Source organism: Clarias gariepinus, chromosome 5 (genome assembly GCF_024256425.1).
Source record: "Clarias gariepinus isolate MV-2021 ecotype Netherlands chromosome 5, CGAR_prim_01v2, whole genome shotgun sequence".
In the NCBI taxonomy this organism is placed as follows: Eukaryota; Metazoa; Chordata; class Actinopteri; order Siluriformes; family Clariidae; genus Clarias; species Clarias gariepinus.
Genome location: NC_071104.1, coordinates 34,816,577 through 34,832,698, shown reverse-complemented (window position 1 = coordinate 34,832,698; position 16,122 = coordinate 34,816,577). Strand labels below are relative to the sequence as shown.

The window sequence follows — 16,122 nt, the reverse complement described above, 5'->3', positions numbered from 1 at the left end:
GAAGACACAGTTTGGAGACCTTTAGGTCTTATGCATGTATAATATCTGACCTTTTAAATAAATAAGCATCAGACAGTATGATTTTATAAAGTAATATTTATGTTTTATTTCAAATAGAATTTAAACATTAGTACTTGATTCATTGAGTTCAGATTATCCAAGGTCTTTTTTTTACCCACTATTGGCAATTTAAAGGGCAAAAGAGGAATTTCATAGTTTAACAAAAAATGTATACGCATCCAAGGAACAAGACAAAAACTGATAAGAGAAATAGTAAATGTATTTCACAACATCAGACATCTTTAGAAAGGCATGCATGCCACTTTGGCTTGTCACACAAATAAAATAAATCAATGACAGAAACTTGTTTTATTGATACACCTTCACACTATTTCCGCACAGTGTAGGAAATTACAGCTGCAGTTTACATCCTCTTAATCATTTCCTGAACATGATGTCACTGGTTTGCATTCTTGCCCTATTATAGAGATTTCTTTAAGCACAGCATGTGGGGTTCATCCTCACTCCCAGGTTCTCTGAGGTCTTCTTCTGGTCTCTCGCCCAGAGAGAGAGTGGTGAGTGGCTCTTTCATACACTGAGGAAACCAGGTTTCACCATTACTGACAGTTTGGTTCATTAAAATAAAGCCAGTTTCATAAGATATGTACTGTATATACAGATCAAAATAACCCTTTGTTGCATAACCCCTTTACTTATTTTCTCATACTATGAATTGTGGCTTAATATATACTGGATATATAATTTGGTAATTTAGTAACAATGATGCAACAAAGGCATAACGTTCCATAAACACACAAAAGATTATATTGTAGAAGTATAATATATTATCATAATTGTATATCTTAAACATAAGTACAGTAAGATAGACTTCAGTTGATTTGTTTAGGTACATAACTTGCATAGCTTTAGGGGGAAAATGAAGCTGACTTTGCTTAAAACTCATCTTCTTGCTAAATTTCATTAACAATTCATTATGAAATAAATTCCTTAATAAAAAGGTGCTTAGTGTGAAAAGTTATAAGTTTTAAAGGTTTTACAGTATCATTATTTATTGTTGATTTGTTGATTATAACACCCTGACTTCTCACTAATTCATTTCCTAAATTGTAATTATGTGTTTGTTTGTTAGTTTTTTCCTATGAAAGTACAACACTTTCTGCAGCTAAATCCTTATCTCTGACACTATTAGGTGGTCTAGATATCTTCCCAGAGGGGGAACCAAGATAATGGTTACTTGTCTGTTTAGTGCCACCCAACAGACAGCATTCATTCATTCATTCATTCATTCATTTATCATCAGTACTTTATCTTGGTCAGGGTCATGGTGGATCCAAAGTTAACTCTTGGAACACTGGCTGCGTTTGCATGTTGTCCAATAAAATATTTATTGACAAATAGGGGCAAATTTTATTGCAGAGCATCAGACAGAAATTTTTTTTTTGTTGTTGTATTTTTGGGGTAGGTTAGGAGGTACTTTTATTAGATGGACTTCTAAATTAGTGTGAAAAAAGCTGTCCAAAACTCTTGGTTTAGATGCCTTCTAAAAAAAATATAATTTATTTATATTAAAATTCCACTGTTGAAAGAAATAAAACAAAAAAGTTCTAAAACAACTGCAACAAGTCTTTGTTGTTTCATTATTGGTCTCAGGTACACTTTTACAGGGAAATTCTCTCTTTCCTGAGGATTTCTGAGAATCAGGATACTTATACCTTTTTCTGATTCTGATTCAACTGCCTTTATTGACATGCAAAGATCTTTTTACAAGTTACTTTGATATTGTTGGAAAAATCAATTATATAATATAGACAAAAATAAATAAGCATTTAAAACCAAATATGTGCTAAATAAAATAGGCCACCAAGGCCTTTTACACATTCCTGTATTTATAATTTATACTCAAAGTCATTACTATATATTTTTTATACGGAACAACACTGTCCAATAATTGGCATCATTTATCCACCAAAATTGTTCCATTGTATTTTTTATGTTAGCGTACAGCTTAATATCACCCAGATTTAATAGGGTTAAATGTCTTTTAACCCTATTAAAAATTTTAATGTATTGAGACAATGTATTGAGACCAAATTAATACAACCCAATGTTGTCTATATAACTATATAATCAAGTGATTGGGGTTGACATTATTTTAGAAAGCAAAGAAAATCACATTTCCAAATTTAAATTAAATTTTTAAATGAAACACAATAAAATGAAGTTTTCCAATTCCTAGTACACAAGCTGCAATGGCTAATTTATTTAAGTTGTTTATATTTGGAACTGGGACAAATTTACCCCATTTTCATTATTTAAATGCATTTCAGAGCTCTGATTAATTGTGATGTAACAGCATGCAGATGCAATGGTGGAATTGAAAACTGATTATGTTAGTGGTGTAGCTTCCAAAACAAGGTGCTTTATTCCATGCTTTTTGTGAGAAATGGCTGTTTTAATCAATAATCTCAAAGTACAAATCCAAATAGTCTTCACATTTTACACACAGTTGACAGATTTAAGAAAAACTGGACCAGTTGTACTTTGGGGGAGAATCTTTTTTTTTCCCCCATTGTTTAGTGTCCCTTGTTCCCTTACAGGTAAGAGTAATTGTGTATGTCATCTAAGTCATTTTCATGTCTCTTCATGTCGAGTTTTTGAAGCAAAAAATTAGAGCATGCTTTTGACCACCATCACAAAACTAACTGAGGGAAAATAAATCCTTTGGAAGAATAGTGTGCATCTCACCACTAAAGTTCTAACTATGTCTGGAGGCTTGTGGTGAACCACACTTTTATGACCAAGAAATATTTTTTCTTTACTTTAGCCGTCTTTATTTAATATAATCACCAGTAACTACATTTACACATAGACAAGCATTGCAAATTCTTTAGCAGTTAAGCATTTATTACTAGTGATTGTTAATATAAAGATAAGCATTTAGGATCTACATAAAATAAATGTGTTAAATGCAGTACCTCCAGAAAGTTTTCTGCCTCAATATGCTTTTCTCCTTATTGTGAATATAAAGAGTTACCAAAGACAGTGGACATCAACTGTGTTTCAACCTACATGCCTGTATTATTTGCATCATTTTGTGTTAACGTCAAACTGAGATGATCAGCATTTTCTGAAATTTTTCAAATATGACAGCAATATACAGTATATGGTTTATCTTCTCCCGTCTGGTCACTGGTAGTCTCATGGTTCATGTAGTCACTGGGATTTTGCCCTGTTTTGTCATTGGTTGTTTCCCTCGTTTTTTTTTTTTTTTTTACAGCTGTTTAGAGCTTTCTTTGTTTTTTTTTATTTATTTAATGTTTTTTTATATTATGAATGTTTAAGTAGCAATCAATTTTTTATGTTTATTTTTCGTTTGCATTTAAAGATACAGTAAGGTACAGTAACAGATGCAGTAAATAAATTAAAAGAATAGTTTTTTTTTAACAAATCCTTGTAAAATGCCTTCTGTGTCATGCTTATGTTACAAGAACTCTGTCTCATTTATGATTTGCTAGATCGAGGGTGTAAAAAAGCTGCACATTTTAAGGCTCATGTGGTTTTCGGTCGATCTTTTATTAGGCTACAAATAATATTACGCTGAAGATGAGTTAAAAAATAATAATAATTAAACAAGAATTTAAGAGGATAAAACTCTATCACCCTGATAGTTAGCACTAAAATAAACAAAAATGAAACATGCATATGATTGAGGGTTTAGAAGGATCTTTTTCCTGTGTGTATTTCCTCAACCTGCATGTGTTTCTGGAAATTGTTTGTCTGGTTCATAAAAGAAATCTGAAAAGTAAAAAAAATAATACAGTGGAACCTTGAATTACATGCATAAGTCGTTCTGGGAGCGGCCTCTATTGCAAAACAAAGCGAATTTTCTCATAAGAAATAATGAAAATTCAAATGATTCGTTCCACAGCCCAAATAAATTAAAACATAAAAATAACTAATACAAAATATAAAGTAAAAAAATAAATAAATAACCTGCACGTTACCTTTAAAAAAATAAAAAATAAAATTGAAATTTAAAAATAAATCCAGACAGATAAGTGTTTCCGTTTATGCGGCAGGCTCTGTGTGTGTGTATGTGTGTGTGTTTGTGTATGAAGTAAGGTGGAATCAGCCTCCCCTTCTCATCCAGGTACACAGTAAACCTTTTTTCTCTTTTTTTTTTTATTTCACACACACACACACACACACACACACACACACACACACACACATTAACGGAAAGACTTTTTTGTCTGTAAAATTAGCAAGGAACATCTTTAATGAAACTCGCGTGAGCGAATATTAATGAAATTACTGCTGTAAAACAAACGAACAAATGAACCTGCACTTTACCTACTTTTACTACTGTTAAATTTTCAAATGTTTCGCTCTGGTAAAATTTAAAACTTTTTCCTTTTTTAGTAACTGTTGTAATAATAATGGCAGCAGTTTATAGTCTAATACTGCAGTTCTTTTGATTTTCACTGACTCATTCGCCACGGGTTCAGCTGCAGTGAATGTAGCACTAATATGGCTGCTCAACCACTGATGCTAGGGGACCGGGGACGGCCAATCTAGTCTATAGAAAAAAAAAAAAAGTCACAAATTTTAGCCTCCTTGTTTTTTTTATTCTTTGCAAACCAAATGTTCGGCATACCTTGTATTTGCCTTTATCGAGTCATTTCATCCTGATGCTTTCTGATTATGTTTTTCTTTGTGATTCTCATGTTTTTGGATTTTGACCAGTTGAACATTAAACTGAACTTGAACATTGGTTGGTACTTTTTAATTTTCAATTATTTTATTTATACCAGACATTTTGCTGAGACATACATGAGAGTATAGAATAAGTATTATTAGACTCTTCTCTAATTACACAAAGACACTTATAAAAACACTTTGTCTTTGGACAGTTGTTTCTCTGTAAATGCTCTGTACAGCATGTATTTTTTATGATAAAGCTAATAAAAATAAACTGTTCGTGTTTCAACTAAATGAAGAATATACAGTAGCATCAATGCAAGCTTAAGCAATTTATTATATTCAATTTTATTTTATAATATGATAAATGAACTACTTAGATTTTTACCATCCAGCTTACAGAACATTTTATTTATTAATTGTATGACCAGCACTATATTAATGATAGAGACAGAAGAACATCTATTAATTAAAAAAAAAAAAAATAAATTTTACCCTTTGTTTCAAGAACAAGCACATCAAATAAATAAGATTGAATAACAAAATGTCAAAACAGTAAACATATTCTTAAATAAAACATTCCATATCCATTTAAAATACACTAGCCTTAGGGAAATTAAATCAATTGATTTTGATTAAAGAATATATTAAACAAATATAATATAGAAATATTTTAAAAATGTAATAAGTTCAACATATCAGTAAGTGTCAGGTTAATTACCAGTGATGCTGAGCAAGTGATAAGCTTTTAAAGTGACAGAAAAAAATTCCTTCATGCTTATGGATATATAGCTCTAGAGGCCATGTTTGTGCAAAACACTAAAATCATAACCCAAGTGCAGGTGATTAGCAGGAGGCAGTAGAGGTGATGGTTTCAGGGTCTGCGTATGTGTTATGACACCAGCAGGTAAAGGAGCCACAGGAGGACACACAGGGTGCCGAAACAGGTTTGCCAGTCCAGTTTGAGGGTATCAAAGTCAGAACAGCCATTACCTTTGACCTGCAGCATGGAGCTGGAGGAAACCGTGCCGGCTGAGTTTGAGGCACGAACCAAATACTGGCCCGAATCTCTTTCTGCAGCTCTCTCAATGAACAACACATGCTTGCCTTCTTTATGGGACAGTGACATGCGCTCGTCACTATGCAGTTCCTGACCATTCTTGAACCTGAAGCACAGAGTGAATTGTCACGTCACACACTCACAACATAGCAAAAAAAAAAAAAAAAAAGGTTAATGTGAGCGCTCAGTTAGGTGGTGAAAGAAGAAAAGTGGTGATGTTAAAGCTGGAAAGTTTACCCATGTCGACTTCACCTCAGCATTTATTTCTTCCACTTGCCGTATTAAAAAGTGAAGGTCGTGATTTTCAAATTAGATTAAATCTAGCAGTGACTTATTAACATAGACTTGCATCATTTGTAGTAATACAGGGGCCAACATTATTAATGATATAGTCACAAAAAAAATCACAAATATTTTTTACCTTCATAATGGCCACTTGACAGGCTTTAGATGTACATTTATTTAAGTGTCTCCTAGGTAATAGCATTAAGTATAGTAAATCTGACAGGTTTCAGCTAAATCTTCAGCCCAACCACACCTCAAAAATCATACGAAAGTCTTAAGATTAGCCCAAAAGAATGTAGAACTGAGAAAGAGAGTCATTATTTTTCTTTTCCTCACTTTTTTTACACATCTAATAAACAAACATTATTCACTCCATAAGTGACTCCATCCGTTCCTAAATACTTGCAATATATCTTACAATAGAAATTATTCTGCCCATCATAGACACTCTGTCTGAACGTTCACTTTACCATCTTATAGACAATAAATCATAAATAAAGACTATACACTCCAGCTCAAAAGTTTGGGATCACCTCGTTTTCTTTGTTTCCGTTTAGTGATTTTTTTTTTTCTGCATGTTCTAAAACAATACTGGGAATTTCAAAACTATGAAATAACACTTATGGAATTAGGTAATTATGTGACAACAACAATAACATCAGCAATCACAGTATTGTGTCAAGTGCATTTGCAAAACCCATCAAACTCCATGATGAAACTGTCTCTTATGAAGATCTTCACAGGAAAGCAAGACCAAACCTTACCACTGCTGCAGAGGAGAAGCTCATTTAGAGTCACCAGCCTCAGAAATCAACAATTAACAATCAGAACCTCAGATTAGAGCCGATATAAAGGCTTTACAGATCATGAGTAGCTGATATATCTCAATATCAACTGTTCAAAGAGGATTATTGTGTATTTTGGATGCCTACGACATTGCTTTAGAGTGTAGAAAACATTAAAAATCAGGGTGACAATGGAGTTAGGAAGTGATCACAAACTTTTGAGCGGTATGTGTGTACTATATATTTATATATACACACTATATATATATATATATATATATATATATATATATATATATATATATATATATATATATATATATATATATAATATTAGTATTATGGAAATGCCTGAAATTGTTCATAAATAAAGTATGAGGCAGCACGAGTCCTGCCCCTAGGGGCCTCTATTAAACTTTGTTGTTTTTAATATTTGTCCACTAAGTGGAATAATAAATCTGTGGTGGATAATATCTTTCAAAAAGCAACAATTTCTCAGCCTCTGGTAATTTAAAAGGGATCATTGGTATTAGTAGAATTTAAAATGTACGGCATTGCACAGTAAAAACAATTAAATGCAATGCAGCATGAGTATGAGAACAGCTGCCCATCACCCACGTCTAAAGAACACGACTGTATTACAGAATATATTTTTATTCTCTTCGCTAGAACTAAGGGGCCGTGACTGTATCAGCATAACAATGCACTTATGTACAAACCAATTGTTTTTAAGGTCAGTACAGAAGAACACAAGCGATCTAAACAGAGTACTGACTTTAACCCAAATGAACTCCCTGGAAATTAACTGGAATGCAGAGCCCATGATTTTGGAATGGTATCTTCATGGAGAGATGTAGGTCTGATGGTCAGGTGTCCACAAATCTTTGTCAACATAGTGTATAAAAGAAAAAAATATTTCTAAATTTCCAATAGTTATTTAAAAATATTTTGAGCATCAACAGACTGAAGCAGGCAGGAGATAAGGTCTGCAGAAAGGTTCTCCAAGATGCTTGGAACAATTCCAGCCATTCTCATTGGAAAGGGTCACACAAAAAATACCTTTAATTTAGTTTTTACTACTTATAGACTTTATACATGCCTAAGACTTGTACACACTGTTGTACTTAATTTAATAATTAAAGGCCCACCTTTATCTCCACTTTATTGCAAGTGTCAGCAACAGGTCATGAGTAGAAGTTGACAAGAGTGCGTTAAAAATGGCATTAAAAGATACAGTAGAGTGAAAAAAATCGGGACTCAAAGCAAGAAAAGATGCAATGTTAGAGCTCAAATAAAATAAAATACAAAGAAGAAGAGTTAAAGCAATGGAAAACTGCTAATACAAGTAAATAAAATGTTAGCACTGGTTCCAAAATGGAACTTGGCCTAATGTGTAGTAGTAATGACAAAACATTCAGTTCAGTTTACATTCTTGTCAATATCAACAACTCGCATGCAATGTAAAAACCAACAAAAAGTATTGTAAAACATATGACTGTATCAACTCCTGCAGCCACTAGGGAACAATGTCTACCCGAAGTACCTAGAAATTTCACAAAAAAAACTTTTTTTTTTTAGATCTCAATCCTCGTTATCAAATAGAAACCTGAAAGAGTTACAGAATACCTGATTTTTACTAAAAACTGGCAGAGCAAATTACATTCTAGGGCTTGAATTTGTTATAAGCTACCCACCAAGTTAAAGCAGGTTCAGGGAATCCAGTGACTTCCACTTCCAAGGTCACAGGAGAGCCCTCCATTACTACAGCATTACACAAATGTTTGGAGAAGTTAGGGCTCTGCCCTTCTGCTAGGTTTCCGGTGGCCCTGGCACTGCTCGACCGCTTTATTTCCTCACAGATGCCCGTGGGCTTGCACAGCTCTGGCTCCTTTACTGAGGTTAATGGTTTATGGGAAGCATGCGTGTTACCAGCCTGAGCAACAGAAGAGTGTTGGGGTGAGGCAGGTTCATGCACACACTCCTGCTTCTCGAACCGGCTCTCATGCATTGAGTAAATGGTTTGCTGGCACTCAGCAAAGCCTTTCGGCTTGCTGCTCTTTAAGATGCTGGAGATGGTACTAGAGACCAGCGTTGGGGTTGGAACAGTAAGTGGGCTATGGACAAATGAGGACGATTCGGCTCTGAATCGGCTAGCTGGGCCTGTTGTAGGGGACGGGAAGCGTTCCTCTGGCTGGAAATGGAGTGGATCGCCATGTCTGGAGTGACACTGCTGGCTGTGGTAGTTTGTGTGGAGACTGTGGGAGCTCACACAGTAGATGTCATCTAGATCATTCTCAGACTGGACCATGTTGGACTCGGGGGTTTCAGATAAGGGTGGGAGAGAGATGTCATCAGGTGAGGTGCATTCATACTCATCGTTAGACAGTGACTCTTCACTCAGGTGGTCGGGATGGAAATCTCCATCTGAGGGTAAACCAGAGTCTGGTGCAACCCTGGAGAAAAGGTCCTCTTCTCTTGGAAGCAGCACTTCACTCTTTGAAAACAAACATGTTACGCGTCAGTTACTGTAATATTATTTGTACTATTTCCAGTTTAAATGAACCTTCATGTAAAAGTGAACTGGCAGTTAAATAATTTTGCGGGGAACGATTCTTTTGAGATGATCTACAAGAACATATGTGTGTGATGTTATGGTGGCCACATACTTTTGGAAATAAACTGTATAATGTATAAGATAAAAGGAGAAAAAAGAATTCACACACACACCTTAGCCTCTGTGTGTAGTGCATGTCCAGCAGTGTGCGAGTCGCAAACTCCGTGGGATTTCTCATGGTGATTTCGGAGACCAGCGGTCTGTTTCTCTGAACCACTGGATGCTGCGTGGCACTCGCCCTGAGAAGGTGGAGGAGTGTCTTGAGATGGTCTCTTGCTCTGCTGGAGCGTGCAGATCCTCCTGTCTCTCTCTATGGGAGAACTGGACATGCTGAACTTGTGTGTGTGAGAGAAAGAGGTGTGAGTTTGCTCCTTCCTCTCCACTGTGGACTTGCTGTTGATGGTCTCCGCAGTGCTCTTCGAATAAGCCTCCTGTGTGTAGAAGCGTGTCTCTGAGAGCACTTGGTGTGGACGGCCCAGGTTGTCCTGACTTTGTGATTTGCACAGCTGTGGCTTCTTGCTTTCTGCGTTCTTGGTGACTGGGTCGTCTTTGGTGCCACCCGGTCCCATTATCTCAGGAGTGTGGCCCGTCTCTTTGGCCTCCGGCTGTTTAGATCACATGACTGATTTAGATTATAAAAATATATACGTTTAATAATTACTCGGTAATATGCTGTTATTACTGCTTACAGTTTCTATGGTGTCATAGGCTTTGTTTTCTTCAGCAGATTGTGCCTTTAAAGACTCGGCCTAAGGAAATATTTTATTAAAAATCACACTTAGTACAATGTGTTCCCCCAAAAAAATCACCTAGATACAATCATACAACTTGTTGAAAAACACAAGAATGTATCAAGAAGTTTAAATATGCAATTTGGAAAAGATTAAACAAGAGCTTAAATATCTCAATTAGAAAGGAGAGTGTAGCGGACACAACCAAAGCATACCAAAACCAACAGCTCCACACATACAACACGTGTCACTTGTACGCATGGTGTATGTGGGGGATCTGTTACTCTATGTTTGGTATGACTGGTTGTGTGATTTTTCACAAAACAAATATATCGTTATGGATAACTGTGTAGAAGCCAAAATTTGAGGTTATCTAATTTTGCTGTCAAACTGTTTATGTACAAATAGACAAAATGCTTATAAACTTAACTAACCTGTAATTTAGCTTCCAGGTCGATAAGTCCACTTGACATCTCCTTTATTGATTCCACTATTTCATTATGCTTGTTAACAGTTTTCTCCATGTACCTCGCCCCTTCCTCAGCACCTTCATGAAACACATCAGTCACTGTTAGTCACCGTTATCCACCCATGACGTTCCTGCTCTCAAAGTGGCACGTGAGTCGTACGTTAGTAAATCTTTTTACCCCAACAACCTTATTGAGTTAAAAACATGTTGAGTTGGGTTGATCATGAAACAGAAGATCAGGTCTTCTATAAGTTACAGCTGTTCAATCCATCTTACCATGCAGACGCACTGCGAGCTCTGTGATCTGCCTGATTCGTTCCTCCTGCTGTGGGATTGTGGGCCAGACGAACTTCTCAAACTGCTTATGTAGAGAGCTGATGGCTTCCTTCGTTTTGCACTCGGATGAGTATTTGCCCACTCTCACAATGGTGGAGCTCGCCTCCTCACACCAAAACTCATACTGCAGATCAAACCCAAGGGCATGCATGTTTATCAAAGAAAAAGTTTATAATGCAAAATGTCACTGCATTTAACTGTAGAAGAAACACTCACTAAACACTTAATTAGGAATACTGTGATTTCAGGTATTAATACATTGACATGATTGATGGTACCAGCCAGGCTGGTTTGACTACTACTGCTGATCAAATGGAATTTTCAGAAACAAAACTCTCAGGAGTTCATTCAGAAGTGGACAATAAATGAATTTGGCACCAACATCATGAACCCTTGAACCCACACCTGTCTTGGGTCAACAATCCAGGGTGGTGGAGTTGGTGTATTGGTGTGGGGATTGTATTCTTGGCACACTTTGGGCTTGTTAATATCAATCAATCATCATTTGAATGCCACAGCCCATTGGGGTGCTGTTGTTGACCATGCACTGTACATCCTAAAATGGTCACATTCTTTTACTGGCTGCTTTCAGCATGATAATGCACCATGTCACAAAGCAAAACTCATTTATTATTTTAGTGGCCTTCCCAGTCACTAGAGCTGAATTCAATAGAACACCTTTAGGACTTCAGGCTGCATAAATGTGCACCTAAAAAACGTTGCATGATACAATCAAGTCAACATGGACTACAATCTCAAAGCAATGTTTCCATCATGATGTGAAATATATATGCCTCGAACAACCGGGCAAAGGAAAGCCCTATACGGTATTAATGCACAGTTCCTAATAAAGTGCTCATTGAGTACAAACGTGAAATTAAATACTTGCATGCGTCTTGTTTAAGGAAAATAATCAACGACAAGTTGGTGTGATATTAGAATAAAACCACAGTAAAGAAAAGTCACAGCTCTCCCTCTGAATGTAACCAGAATTAACACTGGAGACTCCTTCTGTGAATATTGAATAAATATCTCCTTACTTAAAACCTCACCAAATCAATATGTTTTTTTCTATTTAAATAATTCTATGAATTATTATTGTTGAAACATCTCGAAAAATCTATCGACACCTTACGATTAATTACATTATGATTTGGACTCAGCAAACAAATTCTGTGTAAAACAGCCCTTACTGTAGTTCTCTTTAGCCCTAAAAGGTACACATTTAATATTTGCTCATGTAAGCTCTGTTTCTGCAGTGATTTGCAAAAGCTTTTGCTTGTAGAAACACCAAAAATCGCATAATTATTAAGTACATGTACATTGTTCCTGTAAACCTTAAGTAGAATGCCTGATCCTTGAAAATCGACAGAAGACTGTGGGGACTCTACAACACAATCATTACCCAGCACCACTTGCACATTACGGGAACTCGGCTGGGAGTTTTTGCCACATCCACCATACAGTCCTGACCTCGCTCCAACACTTTTGAGCCATTAACATTAAGGCCTTGTTCACACAGGCGTTAAAATCGAGCGTTTTTCTTGCATTCGTAGCGTCCAGTGAGCGTGGATCAAGCGGCGAGGGTTTTCTACACATAGGAGTCAATGAGAGTGTTCACATGGGCTTTGGTGACGTGTGTTTGTCCGGCTGCGCGTTTATACAGCATTAAAAAAACATTGCATGCAGCTTTTTCTAGGCGTTCAAAACCCAACGAACGCAAGGAAACCGCTTCTAGTGCGTTTTCTTCGCGTTCATTTTACGCTTCGGAGGACCGGATATATCCCATGATCCTACATGCTATACATAGGGAAATGCGGAAAAAAAAAAAAAATTTAAAAAATTGTTAAAAAACTTTTATTTCATATACTACAAAAAAATTTCCTTTAATCCGATGTTGTGCAGTCAGAAAGTGAACCCGGTAGCGACGGGCTTTCATATCCAGTTCCCGACACACTTCCCCCACAGGTTAACACACAAACTACAATTTGGGCTGCAGGCTGATGTTAGACAGAGACAAACCAACGCCGGTGTAGAAGTCAATCAAGCGGCATTACAAAACGCAACATAAACGTCTAGGACGTTCAGAGCAAGTTTGTTTATCCAAAAAACTTAACGCCCGTGTAAACAAGGCCTAAAGGAGTTCCTGGGGGGCCAGTGTTTCAGACATGAAGCAGGCAGTCCCTTCATGGCTCCAGTGTACTGAGAAACATTCTACCTTGATGGTGTCCAAGCACTAAAGACACTGGGATAAGTGCATTAGTGTGGCAGAGAAATAAAGAGAGTCCTGGTTTGACCCAAATGCCCCTTGGATTTATGTAGGAGGCAAGTCCTTTAATCTGCAAACCACTACATCCAAATGTATTTAAACCTTACAAACAGACTTTAATCTGGGAAAAAACTGTAAGTGTGAAGATTAAGCATGTCTAATTGTGTTTGGAAGTTGTTTAATAACTGTTTTCATTGCTCAAAATAGACTGGCAACAGCAATTTTCTGACTTGTTTTCTTCTAAATCAATTCCGGAGTCATGATTATGGTGCGAGAGCTATTTTGGTGAAAAGATTTGGCAGTAGATCTGTTATTCACTTTGTACCAACGAACACAAGTCGACCGGACTCAGTTTACATATAATTACCACACACATCTTCACAGTTATCTCTGGATAATAGTTATAGATTATCTGGTGTTGAAAGCAATGTTGCGCAGTGTTCTGGGTTTTCCCCCACCTCTTCCATGGCTTGCTGTAGCTTCATGCTGAGTTCCAGGTTCTGCTTGTAGTCCTCGACTGCCCTGTCAAAATCTCCCACCTGTCTCTGTAGCTCATTAATGGAATCCTCCAGCTCTCTGGAACTGCTGCCAATTAGATGCTTCTCACTGTTGCTTGATACCGCAAAGGCCTGCAGCTTCATCTTTAAAGTCTGACAGAGAAAAAAAAAAAAAAAAAACCTGAATGCAGCAGACAAACCAAGACAAGGTTGGTGTCTGAAGTTCAAGCAGCTTTGTCAGAGGGTTCGGCATCTTGAAACGATATACTTATATACATGATATGCTACAAAACTATAAAAACAGACAAAATGGCATCACAATACTAGATCTTGAAGTCAAATCTTTCTTCTCCAAGCCTGAGACTCAGATAAAGATTGTAAATGAATATACATGAAGTCAGGATTGTGCAATATAGAGTTATCTTTAGACGTATCCAATTTTATGATAATAATAATAATAATAATAATAATAATAATAATAATAATAATAATAGCCCACATTTCGGAAGCAGTAGAATTTACATGTTTTGAAAGTAATAATAACTTTGATTCTACATGACATATCAGAAAACTCAAATGCACAGTGAGATGTCTGAGGCCTCTCCACGCCAACACACACCGCAGCAGGACTTTCGAATAAGCATCTTTTTGTTTTGTTTTTTAAATCTGTCTCTGAACAGTGCTGGGCTGCTGCACAGATCCATGCAGCTTGAGTTTTATTAATCTTCCTGGGTTTTATAAACAAGAGCCGTTCACAGCGAGAAACCTTGCGTCTCTCCAGAGCATGCGTGATTATTAGCCCTTCTTATTCTTTTTACCAACTGCGATCCGTTCATCAGTAGCAGACATTACATGACTCTCTCGCTACTGCTCCTGTATCTGCAGGATCTGCATGGCCAAAAAGTCTTGTTACATTTCTGTGGAGGTCATCGGGTATGAGGCTATTCCAGATAACGTAGACTTAAGCAGAAATCAGCCTTTCAGCTTACAGTTCCATCCATCCATCTAGGAACGTCTGTAGTCCGACTATGGGCTGTCAAGGCCAGTGGTGATTACTGACCACCAATGTGGTGACCACAAAGGTGATCCTTGTATATTATTTAGTGGGACCTCCGTTCAACATTTACACGCACATACTGTATGAGCAATATGGAAAAGCCAATTAGCCCTAATTTGCATGTCTTCACCAAAGCACATGAGGACATGCAAACCCCATGCACATAGACCCCAGGATGGGGATCAAACCCAGACCCTGGAGGTGCAAAGCAACAGTACCCACCACTACGCCACCGTGCTGCCAGGCTTACAGTTGCACAGTGCTAAACTGGTAGTCATAGATTTATCCTACTTATAAGCCACGGTAAAACCATCTGTATTTGATGTAAGAGGGGAAAATGTGTGTCTCATCTTGGCCAAATTATTACTCCAATCAATCTTTTCTGATATGGCAATTAAGTGCTTATTAAAGTGTGCTTACTGTCCTTACCTGCAGCTTTTCTAAATAGATGTCGATTTGTTGTATCTGATTTTTTACAGCCTTCATGTTTCTCATCTTCTCGTTTTTCTTCAAGTAATTAAATTTCAAATTGTTGAATTTCTTCTTGATGTCTTTAAAGGACTCTCTGAGCTGCAATAAAACAGGGAAGGGAATCAAACAAACAAGAAAAAGAAACTTGGCATGAATGATAAAGACATTTGGCTTGAAGCACTCGGGCATAACAACGAAATCCCAAAGATAACATCTCAGTAGCCACTGTGATTAAGGGTTTTTTTTTATTTGTGTGTGTGAGCATGGGGTAACACATGGGAAAACTCGTCCCCCTGGCAGAACAAAAGGCCAGTAAGGAGGTGGGGGATGTGTACTGTCAGAGGAGATTATTTCAGAGCTTGTGCTGGGGGAATTTATAGTGCAGAGCCATTTTTGTTTATGGTAGCAATGGTGTCGAGTCTCATGTGTCATCCAAGGACAGCTGCAGCGCAGCAGAGATGCCTTAGTGGAGCTTCCCAACCTAAAGGGGAGTCGATCATTTACAGTCCTCAGAGGGAGGAGTGAATGATGGACACCTCAGTGAATTTCATTTCCTTAACAACTGGAGTCAGTTACTTAACAAGAAATGTGGTACTTTTATAAGAAAATGTACATGCTCATAAAACTGCATGAAACAATCCAGTGCTACCATCATCATCATCATCATCGTTGAGTTTTTAGTTTCCTGTACTGCTTATTGTTTTCCATGTTGTAAATTATAATTACAATAATTGTATAAAAAGTAGACAAAGTGAGAAGACAGAGACTGAGTCTGCTGTTCTGATGAAAACTTTGAAGTAGTCTTGGTTAGTCCCCAGTTCCTCTG

General features: G+C 36.9%; 1 protein-coding gene across 3 annotated transcripts in view; it reads right to left on the bottom strand.

Annotated features, from left to right (window-relative positions):
* Positions 1-78: 78 nt before the first annotated feature.
* Positions 79-16,122, bottom strand: part of ccdc141 (coiled-coil domain containing 141) — a 55,361-nt gene continuing 39,317 nt past the window's right edge. The window contains exons 18-26 of one of the 3 annotated variants that reach the window (XM_053495812.1): positions 15,255-15,395; positions 13,730-13,921; positions 10,943-11,126; positions 10,632-10,744; positions 10,156-10,215; positions 9,580-10,071; positions 8,547-9,346; positions 5,716-5,888; positions 79-595 (exon numbers count right to left, since the gene is read on the bottom strand). In XM_053495812.1, coding sequence (XP_053351787.1) covers positions 522-595; positions 5,716-5,888; positions 8,547-9,346; positions 9,580-10,071; positions 10,156-10,215; positions 10,632-10,744; positions 10,943-11,126; positions 13,730-13,921; positions 15,255-15,395 — 2,229 coding nt within the window. In that variant the 3' untranslated portion in view covers positions 79-521. Of the gene's footprint in view, positions 596-5,334; positions 5,889-8,546; positions 9,347-9,579; positions 10,072-10,155; positions 10,216-10,631; positions 10,745-10,942; positions 11,127-13,729; positions 13,922-15,254; positions 15,396-16,122 lie in introns of those variants that run through there. The other 2 variants (XM_053495811.1, XM_053495813.1) reach the window with 2 other exon arrangements.